This window comes from Leishmania donovani, chromosome 5 (assembly GCF_000227135.1).
Source record: "Leishmania donovani BPK282A1 complete genome, chromosome 5".
NCBI classification, from domain to species: domain Eukaryota; phylum Euglenozoa; class Kinetoplastea; order Trypanosomatida; family Trypanosomatidae; genus Leishmania; species Leishmania donovani.
This window is the reverse complement of record NC_018232.1, coordinates 115402-136846: the sequence shown is the minus strand read 5'-3', so window position 1 is coordinate 136846 and position 21445 is coordinate 115402. Positions and strand designations below refer to the sequence as shown.

General features: G+C 60.9%; 4 protein-coding genes across 4 annotated transcripts; all 4 read right to left on the bottom strand.

The window, feature by feature from the left end:
* Nucleotides 1-910: 910 nt before the first annotated feature.
* LDBPK_050420 (dynein-light chain-protein, putative) lies at nt 911-1246 on the bottom strand (the record flags this gene model as incomplete). The annotated part of the gene is made up of 1 exon (XM_003858181.1): nt 911-1246. One exon carries the CDS (start codon nt 1244-1246, stop codon nt 911-913), a length of 336 nt encoding a protein of 111 aa, XP_003858229.1.
* A 974-nt stretch (nt 1247-2220) lies between these two features.
* LDBPK_050410 (hypothetical protein, conserved) lies at nt 2221-4983 on the bottom strand (the record flags this gene model as incomplete). The annotated part of the gene is made up of 1 exon (XM_003858180.1): nt 2221-4983. The coding sequence occupies one exon, from the start codon at nt 4981-4983 to the stop codon at nt 2221-2223; it is 2763 nt and encodes a 920-aa protein (XP_003858228.1).
* A 1018-nt stretch (nt 4984-6001) lies between these two features.
* LDBPK_050400 (structural maintenance of chromosome (SMC), putative) lies at nt 6002-9634 on the bottom strand (the record flags this gene model as incomplete). Its single annotated transcript, XM_003858179.1, has 1 exon — nt 6002-9634. One exon carries the CDS (start codon nt 9632-9634, stop codon nt 6002-6004), a length of 3633 nt encoding a protein of 1210 aa, XP_003858227.1.
* A 2048-nt stretch (nt 9635-11682) lies between these two features.
* LDBPK_050390 (protein kinase, putative) lies at nt 11683-14052 on the bottom strand (the record flags this gene model as incomplete). The annotated part of the gene is made up of 1 exon (XM_003858178.1): nt 11683-14052. The coding sequence occupies one exon, from the start codon at nt 14050-14052 to the stop codon at nt 11683-11685; it is 2370 nt and encodes a 789-aa protein (XP_003858226.1).
* Between the last annotated feature and the right edge of the window lie 7393 nt (nt 14053-21445).

Here is a 21445-nt window from a genome sequence, read left to right as displayed (position 1 = left end):
CCGATGGACCCAGGGAGGATGGGGTACGGCCTGCCACCTGTGCAGTCTTCGGGTGATCTATGCAAACATGAGAGAGAGGGTATGCCGGCTGTGCTGCGCCAGCCCGTACACGCGGGCTGTCGTTCGGGCCCAACCAGACGAACTCGCCTCCGGTCGCGGCCCCGTCTGGACGAGGAACGTCATCGCCGAAGAGTGGATGCTGGAGCTGCTCGCTGAGGAAGGTGCTTGCGAGGGGAGCAGAGGGTAGAGAGGGGCGGGGTGCAGTAGTGGTGCGCGGAGAAGGTCTCCTGTCCTTCCATGAGACGGCGGGCAGCTGCTCACGGACTGGCTGTGGAAGGCACAGGAGGTCGTAACGGCAGAGTGCGATGGGTGGACGGCCGCATTCGCTGCCCAAGGCGAGTCTTCACCGCAGTACACATAAGCGTGTCTTCGAAGCGAGTTCGATACCACTGCTGGGAAAAGGGCAGCGGTGGCGTGCTTGCATGTGTACCCGCCGGGGTCGGCAACGCCGACCAACGTGTGCAGATGCGTGTGGAGAGGAAGACACTCGCGGGCCCGGCCACAAGTGCACTAGCGAGCGCGGTGATAGGCGGTCGCACCGGCGGAAGGGCACACAAACACACACACACACACACAGGTGCTGCGCGAGCGCGGAGATTCGGCTGCACCACCCCCTCCCCCAAGCAGACCGCGCAGGTGAATCGAATGGACAGCGGCTATAATGTAGGAGGACGGTGGGCTTGAGGAGAGTCACCATTACGTGACGCGGTCACGGCACCCCATCACGCGCTCTTCTCCATCGCTGCGCATGTACATGTGCCGCGGTTCGTGGGCTGGTGCTATACATATGAAAGGGAGAGGCAGGATGCCGAAACAGGGCGCGTGCGCTTGATCACCCGTGATCGCGTGGCTACACGGTGACACCGTAGACCGTAATGATACAGTACATGGCTTTGTTCTCCGCCTTGTACACGTAGCACGCATCACTCGTTGGGTTCCATGAGCACGACGAGATCATCTGCACGCCAGCGCCGTTTTTCTGGAGGATCGTGACGAGGACGACGTACTTGCGCGGCAGCTTCGCTTCCTGCGTCAGCCGCTGCACCACCTGATCAGAGATGGCGGAGACGAGGCCGGCGATCTTGCTGTGTTGATAGCGCGTTTCGCGGCTGAAGAGCGCGTTGACGACGTCTTCGCAGATGACGGAGGCGTCATCGGCCAACGTGATGCGGTCGTCGGAGGCCATTCTAAACACCAAACAGCAACATAAAAGGAAGAAGCAGCGCAGTCGACCAAAAAAAAAAAGACAGCGGCGGGTGATGGGGTGCAGCCTCAAGTGCGCGTGCGTGCATGCGCGCGTGTATATATATATATATATGTATATATGCGTGTGTTGCACATCACACACATACAGGGGAAAAACTGAGCCGATCAGCCCGTGGACGGGCAGTTTCCCAATGTGCGCACACGCGTATGGTGGCTCCTTCTCACCTTCGTTTCTTCTGCGTGCTACTGGCGCGTTGTGCGTGTGTGCCGGTGAAGGTGGCCGAGCGTGTCGGAAAGTGGCGTTCCTTCAAGGAGATGCGCAGCGGAGACGCGAGATGACAACGAAAAAGTAGAAGTCGTATAGAGGTGAGAGCGTGTGCATGCGTATGTGCGTGTTGGGGCGGGGGAGGAAGGGAGGAAGGGAGGAAGGGGGTGGGGTGGGACAGGGTGGCAAGCATGGCTATGTGGTACAGGCGTTTCGGTGCGATCGTGGGCAGCTCGGAACAGCATCGTCCTGATGGAATGCAATGTGCGGCTGGGGAGTCCAGACAAAAGGCATACGGGCGCACAAACACAAGGATGTACTGCAGGACGACAACGACAGTGGCCGCGGACGCGATGAAGAGGATTACTGCCATTTATCTATCTCGCGCGCGGCACTTCACAGAGTACACGCGTCTCTGACGAACGTCCGGCAGGGAGGTGCGCAGCTACGTCGATATCTCATACAAGGAGAGAAAACAGAAAGGTAAACACTATCTATGTGCTGCACAAAGGCACTGTCGACACAGGATGGCGCACACCATACCGAGCCGGCGTCGGATGCACTCGAGCCCGTCCCTCCCCCACCTCACCCCCTGCATCCGTGTCTGCCTCTCTGTGTGCTGAATACCTGAAAGGCTGTTGCCAATGTCCACAGCGCTGCCACGCACACCCGGCACAACTCCAGCAGCGTTACAGCATGTTCGCTGCGACGAGTTGGTCGATGCAGCCCTGCACGTAGCTCTCCCGCCGGGGGTCAAGGTGCATGGCTGTCTGGTAGTGCTGCAGGGCCTCGTGTGGACGCCGCAGACACACCATGCATTCCGCCAAGGTCACGTACACGACAGCCTCGCCAGGGCACTCCACCAGCAGCGCCTTGAGCTCCTCCAGCGCTTGCAGCGGCTGATCGAGCCGCAGCAGGACGTCGGCGCGCTGCCGTCGCGCTGTGACGTTGTTCGGGTGCCGCTCCAGCGACTCTGTGTAAAGCCGCAGCGCCGTCTTGAGGTCGGCAAGCGACTTGCCCTGGCGGTGGTACGTCAGAGCGAAGCGGTTGATGATGGCCGGGGTCGGGTTCAGCTTCACTGCCTCCTTGTAGTACCCCCGCGCCTTGTCGATCTGCTCCTCCCTCATGAAGCGCTCCCCGAGGCCGGCGTAGGCGATGTAGAGCGACGCATCCACGGCGAGCGCCGCCTTGAACGCTGCCTCTGCCTCTGCCTTGCTGTCTTGGCCGAGCAGCTCGTACCCGTGCAGGGCGTGCGCGTACGCCAGCGTCGGCGCCACCTGCACAGCCCGCTTCAGCATTACCAAGGCGTCGCGAGGGTCCTTGATGAGACTGTATGCGTTGGCGACGACACACAGGGTGGTGGCACTGAGCGGCTCGGCGTCGGTGAGCCGTTGCGCAAGGCTGCCAAGCGCACTCTCGCTTTTCAGGTGCCACAAAGCCGTGCTGTAGAAGATGAGTGCCGGGCTCATCAGCTCCCACGGCGCGGTACGCAGCAGCTGCTCGAAGGCGTCCGCACTCTCCTGAATATCGCCGTTGTGGAAGTGGGCGAGGGCGAGCTGGCGGAGCAGCCAAGGCGATGCGGTGGATGCCACGGCCCCTGTTGCTGCGCTGCCGCCACCTTGGTTCTTCCACAGCGGCGCAGAAGAGGAGGAGGACGAACGCATCATACCAGCACGCGCTGAGCCGTGCAGGCTCGCCACCGTGGACGACGACGCCGACCCCAGCGCTGCCGCTGCCGCTGCCGCTCGCTGTTGCTGCTGCTCTTGGGCAAGCAGCGCATGAAGGGTTTCCACTGCCTCTGGGCAGCGGTAGGTAATGCCGAGGAAGGCAGCGTGCAGGAACGGCCGCAGGTGCTGCTGTGCGCACCGCCGCTGCTGTGCCGTGAGACAAGGGGCTGGCAGCGTCACCGCCGACGGACCTGCTCGCACCAGCTGCGTGGCATGCGGTGAAACAGAGGCAGCGCTATGGTTACCACCACCGCCGCTAGCGAGAGCAGCAACAGCAGCGGCGCTGCGTGGAGCACGCTGCTCCTCGTCGTCTGCATCGGCGTCCACATCGACAGCGATGTCGGTGGCGTCTCGGCCGCGACGCTGCGGAGGTCGTTGGCGCTGCTGTGGTGGCTCCGTGACATCGACCTCCGCTCTATCTTCTTCCTCGATCAGTGACTCCTTCACAGCAAGTAGTGACTGCACCACCTGCTCCGACGGCCACGCCAAGTGCACGTACTCGTGGAACGCATCGAGACGAAGCGGGTGGGCCACGTAGGCGCGGCGCAGGTGCTCAGCCGCGATCGGGTGCCGCTGGCGATGCTTCTCGCACAGACCCAACCAGTAGAGCACCTGCGAAGTGCGCGCCTCCGTCACGAAGGCACAGGTCCGCAGCTGTCTCTCCGTGGTACGTACTGCTGCCGCCACACCAGCGTCGTCTTCCTCGCTCGTATCACTGCGCCCGGCCACCTGCTGCTGCTGCTGCTGGCGAAGCTGCTGCAGCCTCCGCCGAAGAACGCTAGAGATTGTGGTGACTTGATGGCACACGTACAGCAGCTGCGAGAGCACCTTGGCGCCGTCCTCGTAGTGCTGCGTGCGGTAGCAGCACACACCGAGGAGGTACTGGCAGTCCCACTGCGACTGCAGGTCAACCGTCTCGTAGCCGAGCTCGAACTCGTCCGAGGTGACGTTGTTCTCGTTGCTCGAAGCTGAGAACGTCGCAGCTGCTGCCGTCGAGGACATGCCCGACGAAAACGGATGCTGCGGCGGATGCACGCCGTAAGAGGCTGTCCAGGTGCGGCGAGCGTCGAAGGGAAGGAAGCCGCTGCCCACCCCCCCTGCCGCTCCGCCAGCAGCACTTGTAGAAGCACCAGCCGTCCATGGTCGTGTCACATGCAGCTCCAGGAAAGGGTAGTAGTGTTGCAGCAGCCGGTACGCCGTCCCGGCCGCCCCACTGACAGTGTAGCAGTGAGCGAGCAGGTGCAGGTGCGCGTAGGACGCCTCCAGGTCGAAGAGACGCTGCGCAAGCTCGATGGCGTCCGTGTACAGGTACCCGGAGAGGCTCTCCTGCACACTGGCGTTGAGGCTGCTCAGAACATCGATCGAGATGAACGAGAGAGGCGGCGAAGCCGCGGAGGAGGCAGACGGCAGCGGCGGCGTGGCGACATCGGGGGTGGCGCGTGGCGCAGACGTACGCGACGCTGGGGGGGCCGCCGCACGTGACGCTGCTGGATCGGCGTAGACGGAGCCGTATGTATGCGCGCGAACACGCGTGCTACCGCCACCGCGGCGCGAGTGGCTCGATGTGTAGATCGGCGATGACGACGGCGATGATTCGGATGGTTGGTACGACGACCCTCGCGAATACGCGCCGCTGCCTGTCCCGCGGTAAGTTCCAGGAGAAGCGCGCGCGTGCGGATAAGCGGTGGAGGCGTTGGACGAGGGCGGCGGCGGCGTTGCTGACATTGTCAAGGTGTGGCCTCTCCTAGGTTTCTCTCGCTCCGTTGCCAGACTTGACCGGCGGAGTAGGCAGTATTGTGGGCCTCTTTGAGATGAACGGGGGTGATAGGGCGTTCCTGTGGTGCGTGTGCGTGTGGAAGGGGGGGGGGAGTGCGGTGGAAGAGGGGAGAGGAAAGGGTGGCGTAGGATAGAGACGAAGGCAGACGTTCATGACGGTAAGCCGCGAAGCTAGCGGCAGCGCGAGAAGGAGATCGCCAGGGAGAAGCATCCACATCAACGCGCGCGCCCCTTCCCCTCTACCCGACATGCATGTCGACTTCGTGTGGCGGGAGAGGCGCTCGAGCATCGTCGCACCATGTCGCATCGTTATCTTCTCCGCATCGAGAGTTCGGCTCACACGACAAGAGCAACGCGCCGATAAGCAGTTCGCGTTTTCTCTGTTCCTGATTTTTCTGTGACCCCCCTCCACGACGAAGAGGGAAGGGATACACACACACACACACGCCTCGCAGCACGGGGCCCACCGACCCCACCCCCCTGTGTGCGAGGGGAAGCCGAGCAGCCCCCCCAGCCCGTTCCGACCCCGAACCGCCGCTGGCGATGGCCGGGCCGAGCACCTACGACGTAGCGCCGTCCGAGCAACCTGCGACAGTGAACACGCCCGCGCCGCCCCGCGAGCGATGCACCAAGGGTGCGGGCGGAGTTCGGCGCAGGGGCCACGCGGGGATGGCTAGACCGGCGCATCGCTGCACCGCGTGTGCCTCTACGGCTGCCTCGCGCCGTGGGTTGGCGGCCTGTGACGGACTAGGGATGGGAAGGGGGGACACGATTGAGTGGCGTGGCGCTTGAACTCATGTGCCGTCGGGCAGAGTGCGGACACACGCTGGAAAGGAGAAAGATGCAAATCTATAGTTCTGCGGATATAACACACACACACACACACGCATACATACACACACATTTCCCTGGCGTAAGCAGCAGCAGCGACAGCAGCTGCGTGTGTATATGTGTATGCCTACTGCGCTTACGCAGACGACGTCACAGCGCCTTGTTTCTCAGCGCCGCTCGCCACGTTTTGCGGGTCGCTGTCGGCGGACGTCGGCTGAGACGGCGGCTTGTGTTCGATGCGCGCCACCTCCGAGTAGCCTTGCGTATTGCGAATGTGGTAGAGCACGTTGGCGTTGTTGAACATGCCGTCCTTCAGCGACACCAGAAGGAACTGTGAATGGGGGAAGTAAAGCTGCAGCATGCGGCCAATGTTCTGGGTGTGGCTGGGGTCGAGGGCAGCGTCCACCTCGTCCAGGATGTACAGCGGTGCGGGGCGAACGCGCAGGATGGCCAGTATGAGGCACAACGCCAGCAGCGAGCGTTGACCACCGCTGAGCTCGGAAAGTGATTCCCTCGGCTTCCCGTTGAAGGAGACACGGACACTGAGGCCGCTGAGATGGTTCGCCGCGTCGCGTTCCTCCAGCAACTGCGCCGTCGCGCCAGGCAGACACGTGGCAAAGAGCTTACCGAAGATGGAGCTGACGACGCCAACCATGCGATCCAGCGCGCCCCACTTCTTCGACTCGATCTCGGTGATGCAGCGCTGGATCGCCTCCTTGTCCTCGCCAAGGGCGGTGCGCTGCTTGACGAGCTCCTCGTACTCGCGGCGCCGCTCCTCGTACAGGATAGCAGACTTTTGCGAGAGTTTGCTCGACATCACGGCAGCACGCGCTTCGACGTCGCGCAGCTCCTGCAGGATGGCCGCCGTGCGCGCCGCGTCGCTGAAGTCGTATGGGCCACCTGGTTGATTGAATGCGGCCCGCGCCTCGAGGAGCCAGCTGTAGCGCTGCTCCGCCTCATGAACGTGGCGGCGCAGACTCTCGAGGCACCGGCTCTGCTCTCGCAGCTCCACTTCGCCATTCTTGACCAGGTTATCCAGCGTGACCTTGCGCTCCGCGAGGCGCGTCAGCTCCTCCTGGGCGTCGTCGATATCTTTTTCCAGCCGCTGGCGCCGCTCCTCGTTCTGCTTAGAGCGCGCCTGCACCGCCGCCAGCTGCTGCGTCACCTCCTCGACCTGCGCCGCCAGCTTCAGCTTCTGACTCTGTTGCTGCACCATATCCTCCTCCGTGTCTTGTGTCTTGCGAGACAAGTCCGCCGCCTGCTGCTCCATGTCTGCCTCGAGTCGCTCAAACTCCGCCGCGCCGCGCTCCTCGTCGGCCGTCAGCCGCGCCACGTGGGCCTCCGCTGCGGCGAGTTGATCTTCCATTTCCTGTCGCACCGAGTTCAGGTCTGTCGTCTGAGCCTGCGTGGCCAACTCGCGCTGCCTTGCCTGCAGGACCTCCACCTTCTCGCGCGCCTCGGCGAGCGCGGTCCGCTCGCGCTCCATCTGCTCCGTCAGCTCGGCCGCACCGCTCTGCACACTGTTAGCGGCGACGATGTAGCGCTGCTTCGACAGCTCCGCCGCCTCCTCCGCTGCCTTGTATACCTGGATGTCGTGCTGGTGCTGCCGGAGCGTGTCGCGCAGGGCGGCGTACTCGACTTCCAGCGCGCGCGTGCGTTGCTGCAGCGCCTTGAGCGGCTGTTTCTGAGCGGTGTACGTCTTGAGGTCGGCGAAAACGTCGCGTAGCTGCCGCGTCGACCCGCCCGTCATCAAGCCGTTCGGCTCGGCCACCTCGCCCTCGACGGTGACGGCCTTCGCTTTAATGGACGGGTTGTAGGCCAGCTCCTGCGCAAGCCGCAAGCTGGAGCACACAAGGAAGTTGCCAAACACGAAGTCCGCAAGAGCGTTGAGCTGCTGCTGCTGCTGATGGGATGAGGCCTCCTGCACCGTCACCAAGTCCCGTGCGCGGTGCACCCAGCCACCCTGCTGCTCGGCAATGAGCCGCGCCGTCTGCAGCTTCGCGCCATCGATAAAGAAGTGTGTTGGCTGACGCTGCAACTTGTCCAGGGCAAAGAACGCGGTGCGCTGTCGCAGCCCACTGCGGATGATGGCTTCAGCGACGCGATCGTCCGTGACGACGACGCGTAGCAGCTGGTTCTGGGCGCCAACCATGAGCCCCAGCGCATGCTGCGGATCGGTCGGAGTGATGAGTTGGCCGACACGCCCAAGCACCTTGTCTTCCGTGTCGGGTGGGCAGGCGTAGCGGTTGTAGTCGAGGTCGTAGTTGCGCGCGGTCGCCGTGCTCACCTGCCGCTGGAAGTTCTCGTACTCGGCCTGGTACTCACGCTTCAGCGACGAGATCTCGGCCTCGAGGGCCTCCTTGCGCTCCTGCTTCAGCGCCAAAGGGGTGTACACCGCCTTTGCCTTCTCGAGAGACGCGGCTGCCTTGGCGTACTCGTGCTCTAGGTGCCGCACGCGGCCGTTCTCCTCGGCCTGGTGCGCCTCGACTCGCCGCTGCTGCTTCACCAGCTCCTCAAGCCGCTCTGTGGCGCGGCGCACGCGCGACTGCTGCTCGATGAGCTGCAGGTCCACCTGCTGCCGTTCCTCGGCGAGCGAGACGCCCGAGGCACCGGCCTGCACGCCGGATCGGAGGAGCTTGAGGCCCTTCTTCAGCCTTGCGCACGTTTCTTTGCCCGCCCTAATCTGCGCGAGCAGCTGCTCGTGCTGCCGCTGCCGTGCCGCGAAGGCCGCCTGCCTGCTGCTCTGCCGCTCCTGCTCCTTCCGCAGACTCTTGAGCTGTGTCTCGAGTTGCTCCAGCGACTGGGTGCAGTTGCACAGCTGGCCTTCGAGGCGGCTATGCGCCTTCTTCAGTTCATCTTCCTCTTCGTGCAGCGCGATGGCTGCATCGCTCGGAGCGCTGAGGGAGTCCTGCAGCTGCAGGAGTCGACGCGCTGCCTCCTCTTCCTGGCGCGGCAGTGCCTGCAGCTGCGTCTTCGCGTTCTGAACGTCGGCCTTGCGTGCCTCCATCGCCGCCTCCGCCTCTGTGTGCTGCGTGCGATGCGTGTAGTAGTCCAGCGCGACACGGAAGCGCGCCTTTTCCTCCATCTTCTCTCGCTTCTGCATGAACGTGTTGTACTCTTCCTGGTCGGCCCGCATCGTCTCCAGCAGCGGTCGGATCTGCGCCTCGATGTTCGTGTCGATCTCCTCCATCTTCCGCTCCTTGTTGCGAATAAGCGTCTCGGCGGTGCGGCGGCGATGATCAAAGGCCTTCGTGCCGACCGCCTCCTCGATGAGGGACAGGATGTCCTGCGAGCGCATGCCGATCAGCTTGTGCACGGTCCCCTGCAGGATCATGAAGTGGGGGTTGTCGACGTTCAAGCTGATGCTCTCGAAGAAGCGCTTCACCTTGCTCTGCAGCGACACGTTGTTGTTGAAGAAGAACTGCTGCCTCCCACCGAGCTTGATCTGACGGCCAATGGTGATGAGCGGGTACTCCTCGCAGCTGTAGCCCGGCGGGGCGGAGGCGGGGTCATCGTTCACGAATTCGATCGTCACCCGCGCCGCGTGCACGCCGGTCGTGCCGGCGCGGAAAATCAGCTCCCGCGGGTCCTCGGCGCGCACGCGCTTCAAGTTGGTGATACCCATGACGAAACAGATGGCGTCGAAGATGTTCGACTTACCACTGCCATTGAGCCCGGTGATGGCGTTAAAGTGCGGACTGAGGTCCGCCAGCTCCTTGCGGTGCGCATACGACTTGAAGCCGTCAATCACGATGCTCTTTACGCGCATGGCGTCAAGGTCAGGGGCAGCGGCGAACGCGCGGTAAGGTGGTGGTAGTGGTAGCGGTAGGGAATGGGAAAAGAACAGAGGGGGTGTGGTGGCTCTAAAAGATGCGCGCCAGTCGCCTGCGCGGCTGCGTCTATACGATGGTGTAGCGTACGTGCCGGCTTGTGAGTGTTCGTCTATGATTGCCTGTATGTGGACGTGCCCGGGTGAGGCCGCTTACATCGGTGTGCGCGCACGTGTGTGCACGCAGGTCACCACTGCAGTCGGCCGCGGAGAAAGACCTGGGTGAATGCATCGCAAAGTAGAGTCGAGGCAGGAACGGTGTTGAGTTTCAGTTGGGCGCAGAGAGCTGCAGGGCGGCTGATGCCCCCCGGCCACGCATACACAATGAGTATATCGCTCAACCGGAAGGGGGTCAGTGGGCAGAGAAGCACGGAGGAGGCGCGGCGACGGAGTCGACAACGCACCTCGCGCAACGACAGTACCCCCTCCCTTCTACCAAGCACCTGCGTGATGCAGCCTAGAGAGCGGTTGGAAGAGTCCGCACCCCGCGCGAGCACTCCTTGGCACGCAAGCATGTGCGCGTGCATCCGCACACCGACACCCCTAGGTCAGAGCGCTTCTTCTCAGGAGTCGCCGGCCTCCTTCACGCGTCGCGCACAGCTTCACAAAGGAAAAGGAGCCTTTTTCGCCCCTTCTCTTTCTGCCCTTTACTTCTGTGGTAGACACCGTCTACGCGCAACGCAGGGGAAACAACAACAAAACAAGACACAAACGCATGATCATCCTCATCACCACGAGAAGAGCTCATCATCATCAGCGGCGGCGGCGGCATCACGGCAGCCGCACGCCCATCATTGCGTTCTCTTTCTTCTCTCCCCTCGCGCTCTCCTCCTCCTCCCCCCCTCTCTCCCTTCCCCTCTCGCGCGCACAGGCCAGCAAGACAAGCGGCAGCGTTCCCAGCGAGTCCCCTCCGTCACTTCGCGCCCCCTCAAAAAAAAAAAAAAATTGTCAGCGGCGCGCAAGCCGCACGAGCACACGGGCGCGAGGAGCCATGCGGATCGGACTCGCCGGCCGGAAAAGACGCGGCCGCGGACAGGCGCACAGGCACCGGGCGACACGCATTCTCCCGCGCGCACGCCGGGCCGTGAGGAGGGGTGGTGGTGGTGGTGAGGGAGAGGGGGCCCACAATGCGCACGCGACCAGACGGACAACGAAACCAACCGAAAAAACGGCAGGCGACCCTCCCACGTATGAAGCAGCGTGCGAGCAACGGCGGATCCGAGAAACAGACGAAGACAGGGAAGGAAAAGGGGGAATAGGAGGAGGAGGGCAGGAGGGGAGGGGGGGGGTGCGCGTGCAGGCGCGCGTGTGTGCATGCATGCATGTCGAGATCGAGGCGGTGGGAAGGGGGTGGGGCTGAGGGAGACAAGAGATGAGTAGGGAGCCACGCCGGCCGAGAGAAGACACAAAAAGGAAGATGGCCCGCACGAAACATACGGAGGGAGGAGGGGAGAGGGCGGCGGCGGTGGTGCTGGTGGTGGTGGTGATGCAACCGTGACGGTGGCTGCACTGTGGAAGCGGTGACAGGGAAGAGACGTAACGAGAAGACGGAAATCATAACGAAACGTGAAACGAGAGATCGCGCGCGCGTAATGTGATGCGTTGTGTTATGAGCTTAACGAAAATAATAACACCGAACGCCACAAGAAGAAAGAGAGACAGGGAGGGAGGGAGGGGGGGGGCACTGATGCGCAGACGCAAACTTCGAAAAAAAAAACAAAGGAAAATAGTCGGCTGCAAACTGAAAACGAAGCACAGAAGAGAAGGGAAGAGTGAAGAGAAGGATCACGCTACAAGCACAAGCAGCAGCCAGCCAGCCAACGAGCCGGCCAACAACAACACAGACAGACAGACGTAAAAAGAGCACAATGAAATAGGGAAGAAACAACGACAAGGCAACGGTTCGAGAGGCGGAGTGGGTGGGCTGTGAGAGAGAGGGAGAGAGGGAGGGGGTGCGGGCAGAGATGATGATGATCGTGCGCACCCCCTCACTTGCGCCCGCTCTTCTCGAGCGGCGACGCGACTCCCTCGGTCACCTTGGCCAAGAACGGGTGGCTCAGCATGTCTGCGGCTGTCGGGCGCAGCTTCGGATTGCGCTCAAAGCACCTCTGCAGCAGATCCATCAGCTCCGGGTCTATGTCGGCCGGTATCTCCGTCGGCAGCCCGGTAGAGTTCGCGATCTTGTACACGGCGGCCCACATCGAGTTGCACTCCGGCCATGGCGGCTTGCCCGTCAACATCTCCACAATCGTGCAGCCAATGGACCAGATGTCGCTCTTTACGCCGTACCCGCCAGCCTCGCACTTGATCACCTCCGGGGCCATCCAGTAGGGCGTGCCGACCATCGTCGAGCAACCGTGCGTGGCGCTGCAGACATCGTCGATCGCCTTGCTACAGCCGAAGTCCGCCAGCTTCACAATGCCGTCGACGGAGACGAGCACGTTGTCGCCCTTGATGTCGCGGTGCACGATGCCGCACTCATGCAGGTATTTCACGCCGCAAACCATCTGGTATACCCACTGCCGCAGCGTCTCCAGCGGAATGCTCTTGAACTTGGCCACGAAGCTCGTGAGCGTGCCCCCGCTGACGTACTCCATGAAGATGTTTAGCGTGTTCTGCACCTTGTCCTCCAGACTACCGTAGTACTGGACGCAGTTCGGGTGCCGCAGCCGCCTCATCAGCGCAATCTCGTTGCGTAACTTCTCCATCTCTTCCTCGCTCTCCACAGTGCCAAGCTCGATCACCTTGCAGCACACCGTGCGGCCGTTGCGCAGGAGGGCCGTGTACACGGCACCGAAGCTACCCTTGCCGATCGTCTTGAGCGGCGTCCAGCCTTCGAGGTCGCTGTCGTCCAGCAGCATCTGCGGAGCCGCCAGAGAACGCAAGAACGGCGACGATGCCTCCTCGATAGTCACACCGCCTGGGCCGCTGAAGTCTTGGTAGTGCGAGGAGCTGTTCTTGCGCAACGAGCTCCTGAGGCTCCTCATGGCTGCTGCCGACACGTTCATCGAGAAGGACGGGGCGTGAACCTGATCAGCAATGCGGCGCAGCTTCTCAGCGTCCAGAGGGGCGAGTACGGCGGCCGCCGTCGATTCGGAGAGACCAATGCTTCCCCGACTGCCGCCAGCGCCGCCGTCACCCGCTCCGTCCTCGCTTCCGCCATCGGCGTCGCTGCTGTCAGGTGTGAGGACGGTTGCCTTGTGGCGCGTCGATTGGCTGTCCACGTGCTCGCCGTCGACAAAGAGTCCAGCAACCCAGTCACCGTTGGCGAGCCACTCACACCCGTCGCCGTGCTTGACGCCGTCCTTAAACATGCCGATGTAGCGTGCACCGTCGGCCCAGAGATAGGTGCCGCGACCGTTGGGTTTGCCGCGGGCGAACTCGCCCTCGTAGACGTCGCCGTCAGAGTTCGTCTGCACGCCACGACCCTCTTTTTCGTTCCGGTTGAACTCGCCCTCGTACGTGACGTGCGCGGCGGGCTCGACAAGCTTGCCAGAGCCGTGACGCATGCCTGCCAGCCACTCACCCTCGTACACGTTGCCGCCTGCGTACAGCATGCGCCCGTAGCCTTGCCGCATGTCGTCTGCCCATTCACCCGTGTACAGCCCCGTGGCGTCCTTCATCTCGCCACGACCCTCCATGCGACCTCTAACGTAGTCGCCCTGGTAGTAGTCGCCATCTGCCCACGTGTAGGTGCCCTTACCATGCATCATGCCGTTCAGCCACTCGCCTTCGTACGTGTCACCGCTGTGCCACGTTGCCTTGCCGTAGCCGGCCATCTCGCCGTTCTCGTCGATCGTGCCGACGTAGTAGCCCTCGTCAAAGTCGATCTGCTCCACTCCGGGCAGGAGACGCACACCACAGTACTCGAGCGGCTCGTTGACCGCCGCGTGCTGCGCGCCGTCGCCTTCATCGTCCACGTCTGTGCTGTGCGACAGCAGCGAGGGATGCGATGGCTGTTGATGGGCCTGCGCTGGAGGGTAGCCGTCGACATTGATTGACCCGCTGCTGTTGCGCAGCGCTGCCGCGAATGAGGGGTTATTCCAGTTCGCGCGCTCACTGCCACTGGCTTTCGCTGCTGCTCCGATGCTGTGACTGTCACCGCCGTGTGATGATGGCGCCGCCGCCGCAGCAGCAGCGGCCGCAGAGGCACCCTTGTTATTCATAGTGCTGTTCAAGCTCATGGGCAACGAGGCCGTCGCTTGGTGCAAGCTCGACTCGTGCTGCTGGTCACTCGACGGCTGCTCCGTGTGCGACGACGGCGCTTGCGACGGTGTGGTTTCAGCGGTAGAGATGCTGATGGTATGCGGCACCACCGCCGTCGTCCCGCTGCCACTGTAGTAAGAGCGAGAGGACATTGGAAGTCCCTTGGCGGCTGCGGGTGCGTGGTGCTCGCTGTGAAACGGTGGCCTCTTCTTGCGGCAGTCACAAAGAGGGTTGACTGGGTGGGATGAGGTTCGAGTAAGGGCGAAGCGGTCCGTCGCAATCTTGTTTCGCACAATCGCCGCACGGGCGCACGACGCGGCGCAGAGCTGAGGAGGGGGAAAGAGGACAAGCCGAGGCAATACTGTGTGACTTGATACACCGGCTGGCAGAGGGCCAATGGTGTGTGTGTGTGTGTGTGTGTGTGTGTGTGTGTTGGTCAAGGGAGGGAGGGGAGCCGGTGAAGCACTGGCGGACACGCACACAGCAGCGAAAATAGGAAATAAGAAAGGAAAGGACGTCCACGGCAACAAAGGAGGGGCAGAGGGGGTGGCGAGACGACGCGGATGCTGTGAACGGTAGCGTACGAAGAGAACACGAGCGCACACTGATAATAACACGAGTGACAACAAAACAGTGTTGTCGTTGCTTGGAAGAAAAGACGCGCGCACACACGTGGCCGTGTGTTGCCGCAAAAACGACAGGAGGGAGACAACGCTCCCGAAGGAGGAGGAGAGTCAACACACACACGCACACACGGCGAGAGAGTGACACGTAGACAGACAGGTAGACAGAGAAAGAGAAAGGGAGAGGGAGGGCGCCGCAGTGGTTGTAGCACCAGAAGGTGTCGGCGTGTGATGCTGAAGAGGAAGAGGAGGAGGAACAGGACGCAAGTGTGTGCGTATGCCTGTGATTTGCTTGTTTGCCAGCGGGCGAAAAAAAAAACAACCCCTCAAAAAAAAGTTTTAGGCGGCGGCGGTGTGCTCAGACAAAGACGGCGGAAACCAACTAAAAGAACGGACAGACAGACGGAGCTCAAGACGGGGAGACGGGAGAGGGAGGGAGAAGGACACGCACACGCGCGCACAAAACTCACAAATATTGCCGAGGCAGATCGGGGACTAGAGTCAGCACCGATGCCGCGGCAACAAGAATACACACCCACACCCACACCCACACAGGGAGGGAGAGAAACGGACACAGCAACTATAGGTGAGAATGGCTTTAATAGTAGTGAAGGTAGGTAGAGGTGATGGACTGAAGGACGTCCGTGATGACGAGGCAGGGTAGCAATCGCAGCAGCAGCAGCAGAGCTTTCCAGCAACACCCAGGAAGTCTAGATAGAAGGGCGGCTCTGGAGCACGGTATGTTGCTTCTGGGTCGACGTGCGTCTCCCCGCCCCGCTCCGCTCCCCTAACCTCTCTTTTCCTGTCTTCAAAGGCCAAACTATCCGCTTCTCTCTCCTGCGAGAGAGCTGAATAAGCATGGGGGGGGCACCGACACGCACACGTGCACACAAACCTAGCGCACGGTGGACAGAGGAGAGCCACAACGAAAGAAAAGGAAGTATAGAAGGTGTGTGTGTGTGTATGGTGGCTGCGTTCCCCCTAATACGTGTGCTTGTATCTCTCCGTGCCCGTGTGCCTGTGTGAGCGCGCGCGGGGTTGCGGGTTTGTTGGCGCCCCGTTCGCGAGTCGGTGAGGACGCAATGAGATGTAGCGCCGAAGGAAGAAGGGAAGGAAGGAGAGGTGTGCACGCGCACAGCTCAATGCCCTTTTCTGAAAGCCTGCGTTCCCCACCTGCGGCGACCTCTACTGTGCCGCCCTCGCGGTTGATGAATGCGGTGATGAGCCGTGCTTGCTTGCTTGCTGACCGAGATGAAAGTCTTTGCGCTTGCCTTGTGCTTTTTCTTTTGGGAGGAGGAGGGGGCCGAGTACTGTTACTTAGGTCCCGGCCTTGCTCCCTCTTACACTGCGCGGCAGAGTCCAGCCACGTACTTCTCTGTGTGTGGGTGTGTGACTGTTCGTGGACAGTGTGCAGGAAGCGAGAGGGAGAGTGAGAGAGACAGGGTATATATATATATGTCTAGGTATAGCGGTAGTGGTGATAACGGGGCCGGTGAACGGCGGTACTGATGTGCCCCTTCTTCCTTTATATGTAGTGCTTTCCGTGTATGTGCGTGCTGACGAAGGGGCGGGGGGGGTTGGGGGGGGGTGGCGGGCGGGAGGGACGAGAAGATGCTAAACGGGGATGACCTGCACATGCGCACACATGCAGAGAGGGAGGGAGGGAGGGAGGGGCAGAGCTTGGAAAAGGAGCCGACGATGGCGTGTACAGGGTGTTACGCAAACGGACATACACACACACACTTATGTATATACCGGTGACAACGGTGCTCTCTCTTGCTCTCACTCAGGATTGTGAAGATTGGAGAGGAGGGTGGGTGGGTTGGGGGTGGCGAGAAGGATCGAAGGACGGGCTATGCAGGGTAAAGAGCTGCTCTCTCACCCCTACCCTCACCCCTCCCCCTTCCACCACACCAAGACACGCGGCGCCGACATGTTCGCCACGCCACGCCTGGCGTGTCACTTTCATGGCGCATCGCTCGCGCCCGCTCGCCCCTCGTATTTTCGCTTCTTCAGATTTCCGCTGATGTTAATATTCCGAATCATTTTTTTTTTTGGGGGGGGGGAGTGAGGCGGTTTTGTGCGTGCGTGTGTGCGTGTGTTGGGAGGGGGGAAGTACGCGCACAGACGATGAGGTGATACACAACCAACAACAACGAGGGAGCGACAGGAGGGGGGAGGAAAAGGGGAGAAAAGAGCTCATACAGGTCAGAGTGGCATCTGCTTGCCCTTGTTTTCGTGCGCGCGCACGCGGATGGGCTGCCGGAGACGCCCGAGTAGAATGAGACGACACGATACAACGAAAGCGAAAGCAAATAAGGCGAGAAAAAGAAAAGCGACGCCGCCAACGAGAACTACGACGACGGCATCGAGGTGGTGGAGGGGGTGGGCGGAAGTGCTCCCTCCCTCGTCGACGTGATTCGGGAATCGGGCCGGCGGGCGGAGCGACATCGATACAGAGCACCTGGGAGGGCGGGAGAGGAAGGAGCGACAGCAAGTGTGCACGCTAACGTCGCGTCAGCGAATCGCTCCATCTACTTTCTGCGCACTTGTGCATGCTGGGCACGACTTTCTTATCCTCTCTCACCCCCGTGATGGGCGCCCTGCCGTCATCACTCTCTCTCGCGCATCCACCCCTTCGCATGGCTGATGTTGTCCTTCTCCTCCTCACCTTTTACATCGCGGGTACAAAAACCGAAGAGAACATCACTCGCACAGGCCGATACAGGGGAGAAAATATAGAGAAGACCGACAAGATAACGTGAGGAGGGAGAGGTGGGGGAGATGAAGAGTGGTCCGCCGTGCATGGCGAGACGCCAAAGGGAACCAACATCAAACACACAAAGAGAACAACAGCAACAACAAAAAACGGCTGTAAAGGAGGGGAAGCGAGTAGACGGCGGACTACAGAACGAGATACAAAAGGGGCGGGGATGGGGTGGGGATTGTCTTAGAGAAGGAGAGACATCGCGAGGACCCGGCGCTTCCTCTGCTTGTGCTCCACACAGGTTCTTAGAAGACACAAACAAGCAAGCAACGACATCAAAAAGCCAGCAATACAGGGCACACACACACGTAGTAGTAGTCGGCGCCTTCGTCGTCGTAGTCGTCATTAAAAGTCGTAGTCGTAGTATATATATATATATGCGTATATATGCATACATCTACACACCTATACATATGCATGTATGCATATATGCTTAGAGAATGAGAGATACACACCTCACCTCTTCTCCATCGCGACAACAACCCCCCAAAACGTACAATACTGTTTCGGCTATTCTCTGGGCCTCATTTTGTTCGAAAGTCCTGATGGACGCGGGAGGGGGCGGGGCGGGGCGGGGGACGAGGGGTACACACACACACACACCTTAGGGCGTGGCATCACAGGGTCCAAGTGCCCCGCTACCCCCAACACACGGACACACACACACACGCACGCACGCACGCACGCATGGTAAAATAGTGAAGACATTAAGGAAATACAATACAGAAGAGAAAGAGGAGGAGGGGAGGGTGGCGCAGATGAAGAAAAAGGGCGTGCGTGTGCATGCGTAGGTTGGGAGTCGGAGAGTGGGGGGGGGAGTTGGGTTGGGCTGAGTGAGACAGGGAGAAAGAGCGACAGAGAGAGGGGGGGGCGCCGCAAGGGGTGTCATGCTGTACGACTAGCGCTGCTGTTCATCTGGTGATGGATGGGACGTGTAAACACGTGAAGGAGCCCGACACTCCCATTGATTCCGCTGTATCCGTCGCAGCAGCAGCACACGCACACGCCCTTCTCGTGGTCCCCATGCGCGTGCATGTGCGTGCACTTCCTTCTTCCTCCTCTCTTACCGTCTCTTCTCTCTCTGTACCCCGGGCCCTCGGTTCACACCCGTTCCTTCTCTCTTACTCCCTTCCTTTCTTTTGTTGTTTTGCGCCGGCGGCTCTGTCGTCGATACAGAAAGAAGGTGAAGAGGACACATACATACAAACATACGTGTATATACAGCTATATATGTATATATATATATATACATACGAAGACATATATAATATATATAGCAGTCATGTACATCCCGTACACACACACACATACACATATACATGCATGTATATATATATATATAAAGGCAAAACAACCAAAGAAGGCGAAGATAAGGCGTGCAAGACTGCCCGTGCATGCCCACGGCAGACGACACACGCACGACGGCAAACGAACGGGCACACCGGCGCTGACGCCGACCGACCAATCGACCGAGCGACAGAAGCAGGCCAGATCCTCTTCGTACACCGACACGCAAGGTAACGCAGAGAGAGAGAGACACGTCCCACGCGTGCGTCCGCGCGCGGACATTACACGTCTTGCTCGATTTTTGGGAATGCCCCTCCACCAAGGCAAGACGGCTGTGCCGGCAGGCGCACGCGGTCAGCAGCGTGGGCGTACATGCATGCACCCACTCGTGTAGCGAGAATCATGCTCAGAGGAGGCGGAGCGAGCTGGTCCCGTCTTATTCGGTGCTGTTGCGTGCGCAACAAGCGCTGGATCAGTCACGCTGAGGACGTCGCACAAGCGTACACAGTACCAAAGAAAGAAAAGAGGCACAGGAGGGGCACGCGGCGTGGAGGAGGTACAGGGCTGTGGCCGCTCGTCCGAGGACACACAGACGGAGAAAAAGAAGGGGGTCGGCGGGTGTGGGGGTGGGGTACAAACCGCTTGTGCCCCTCCCCCCGCCCCCCTGCAAGGGTGGCACGCATGATCTCCATCTCCCGCGTCCAGCACCAAACACGAAAAAAATGAGAGTTACGAGGTAGGCACAGACGCGCCAGCTTCGAAAGCACACCAGCATACATCGAAAAAACTCGCGAGCGAAGCAGAACCAGAGAGGAGGGTTAGGTGGGCAAAAAGACGGTACAGGAAAGGAAAGACAAGGGAGTCGATGGCTGTGGTGGAGGTGGTGGGGGGAGAGGGGGCGAAGAGACACATCCGCACAAGCACACACGCACGCTCGCGCACAGAGAGAGAAAGAGATGAGAGAAGGAAGAGACGATGATGGCAGCGATGATGATGCAAGCGTGCCTGCCACTGTGTTCTGTTCGTCTCGTCTTCTGCACTCGGAAGGGCCGAAAGAGGGAGAGTGAGTGAGTGAGTGGATGGGTGGGGGTGGGCTGAGGGAGGGAGGGGGGATAAGAGCGCTGATGTACGAGGACAAGAAACTTGCTGATAAGAAAAGGGGAGGGTGCCCTCTTGATGTGGCGCGTGCGAACATGAGCGCGTTGTGTTCGCACAATTGTGTGTGATTGTGTGTACGTGTGTGGAACTAACAAGAAGACGGTGATGTATAGAGGGAAGGCGAAAGGCAACGAAGGGCGCGCCTGCCATGTTGAAGCGCACACGAACGAGGAGAGGGTTGAGCGTCTGTGTGCCTGTCTGCCTGTGGGTGGCACTGACTGACCGCCAAAGAGGCATAAGAGAAGAGCAACAAAGAAAAAGGCGGACGCACATAACACACGCGTGAAGCGACACACACACACACAGACCTGTCCCTGATTCCCTCATCCCGTCGTTGTGTCAGGGGAGGGGAGGGGAGGGGGAGGGGTCTTCCTGAACAACAGCGAGAACGTAACGAAAAAAAAAACGAACCGAAAGCGAAGAGAAGGCGTACGGCACAGCGCTCCTGTCGCGACAGGAAAGCAACGCAAGGAGACACGCATCAGCGAGAGCGAGGTGAAGTGGGAAGAGGACAGCCACCGTCATGTACTCTGCACCCTCCGCTCTTTGTGGCGTCGATATCATCCGCTGCGAGCCCCCCCGACCTGAACCACACCGTTCCTCGAAAACCGCGAAGCAACCACACGCAGAGACACGTCGACATCCAACAGACATATCCACGCACCGCATGAACTGCGCCGCTTACGCGTAAGCGGCACGGCTTGTGCTGACGTACATGCTAGGGTCCACGTGACGCACCGATACTGTCGGGCGTGTAAAGGCCGAACGCACCGGTGCCGCGGCTGGCGCCACGTAGGCAGAGCTGCAGGTGGTGGTGTAGAAGGCCGGGTCCACGTGACGCACCGATACTGTCGGGCGTGTAAAGGCCGAACGCACCGGTGCCGCGGCTGGCGCCACGTAGGCAGAGCTGCAGGTGGTGGTGTAGAAGGCCGGGTCCACGTGATGGACGCAAGCCTGAGTGCGATGCGGGGTCTCGACCGGGGTGGGTTTGCTGCTGTAGGCACGGTAGTTCTTGTTGTATTCAGTCTCGTACGATCCCTTCGGACGCGGCCGCGACGCGGCTGGCTCACCCTTCTTCGCTGGAGCTACCTGCAGCGCCTTCTTGGCCGGCGCTTCCTCTGCTGAGGCGGGCGGGGAGACCTGTGCTTGCGCCTTAGCAGCCGGCGCCGCGCTTCTCTTTGTCTGCCTGCCGGCGGTGGGCTCGCGCACCGAAGTACGCGCGGTTCCGTTCTTCTTCATCGACTTCATTTCACTAGGAATCCTCAACGGCGGCACAACCGGCTTTTCCACCAACGAAGCGGGTGCACCATCAGAGCGGCCGTAGTCCTTCGCATATGTGCTCTCGTAGCTGCTAAGGTCTGCAGGGGCGCGCCGCTTGCGCGGGTCCGGCTTCTCCGCAGAAGTATCGGGCAAAGCAGCTGAAGCAGGCACTGCCTCCTCATTCTTTACCGCGGGCTTGTAGTCCTTCGCATACGTACTCTCGTATCCTGCAAGGTCAGCCTGCGCGCGGCGCATACGAGGATCTGCCCTCTGTGCAACATCAACACGAGACGGGGCAGCATCAGCAGTGCCATCAGCCGAAACAACTACGTGCCTCTCCGCTGGCCTAGAAAAAGCCCTCTCGGACAGCGGTATTAACTGCTCCTCAGAAGGTACCTCATCGGCGCCACGAATGTTCGGGTCGGGGTCGTACTTCTTGTAGGCGTCCTT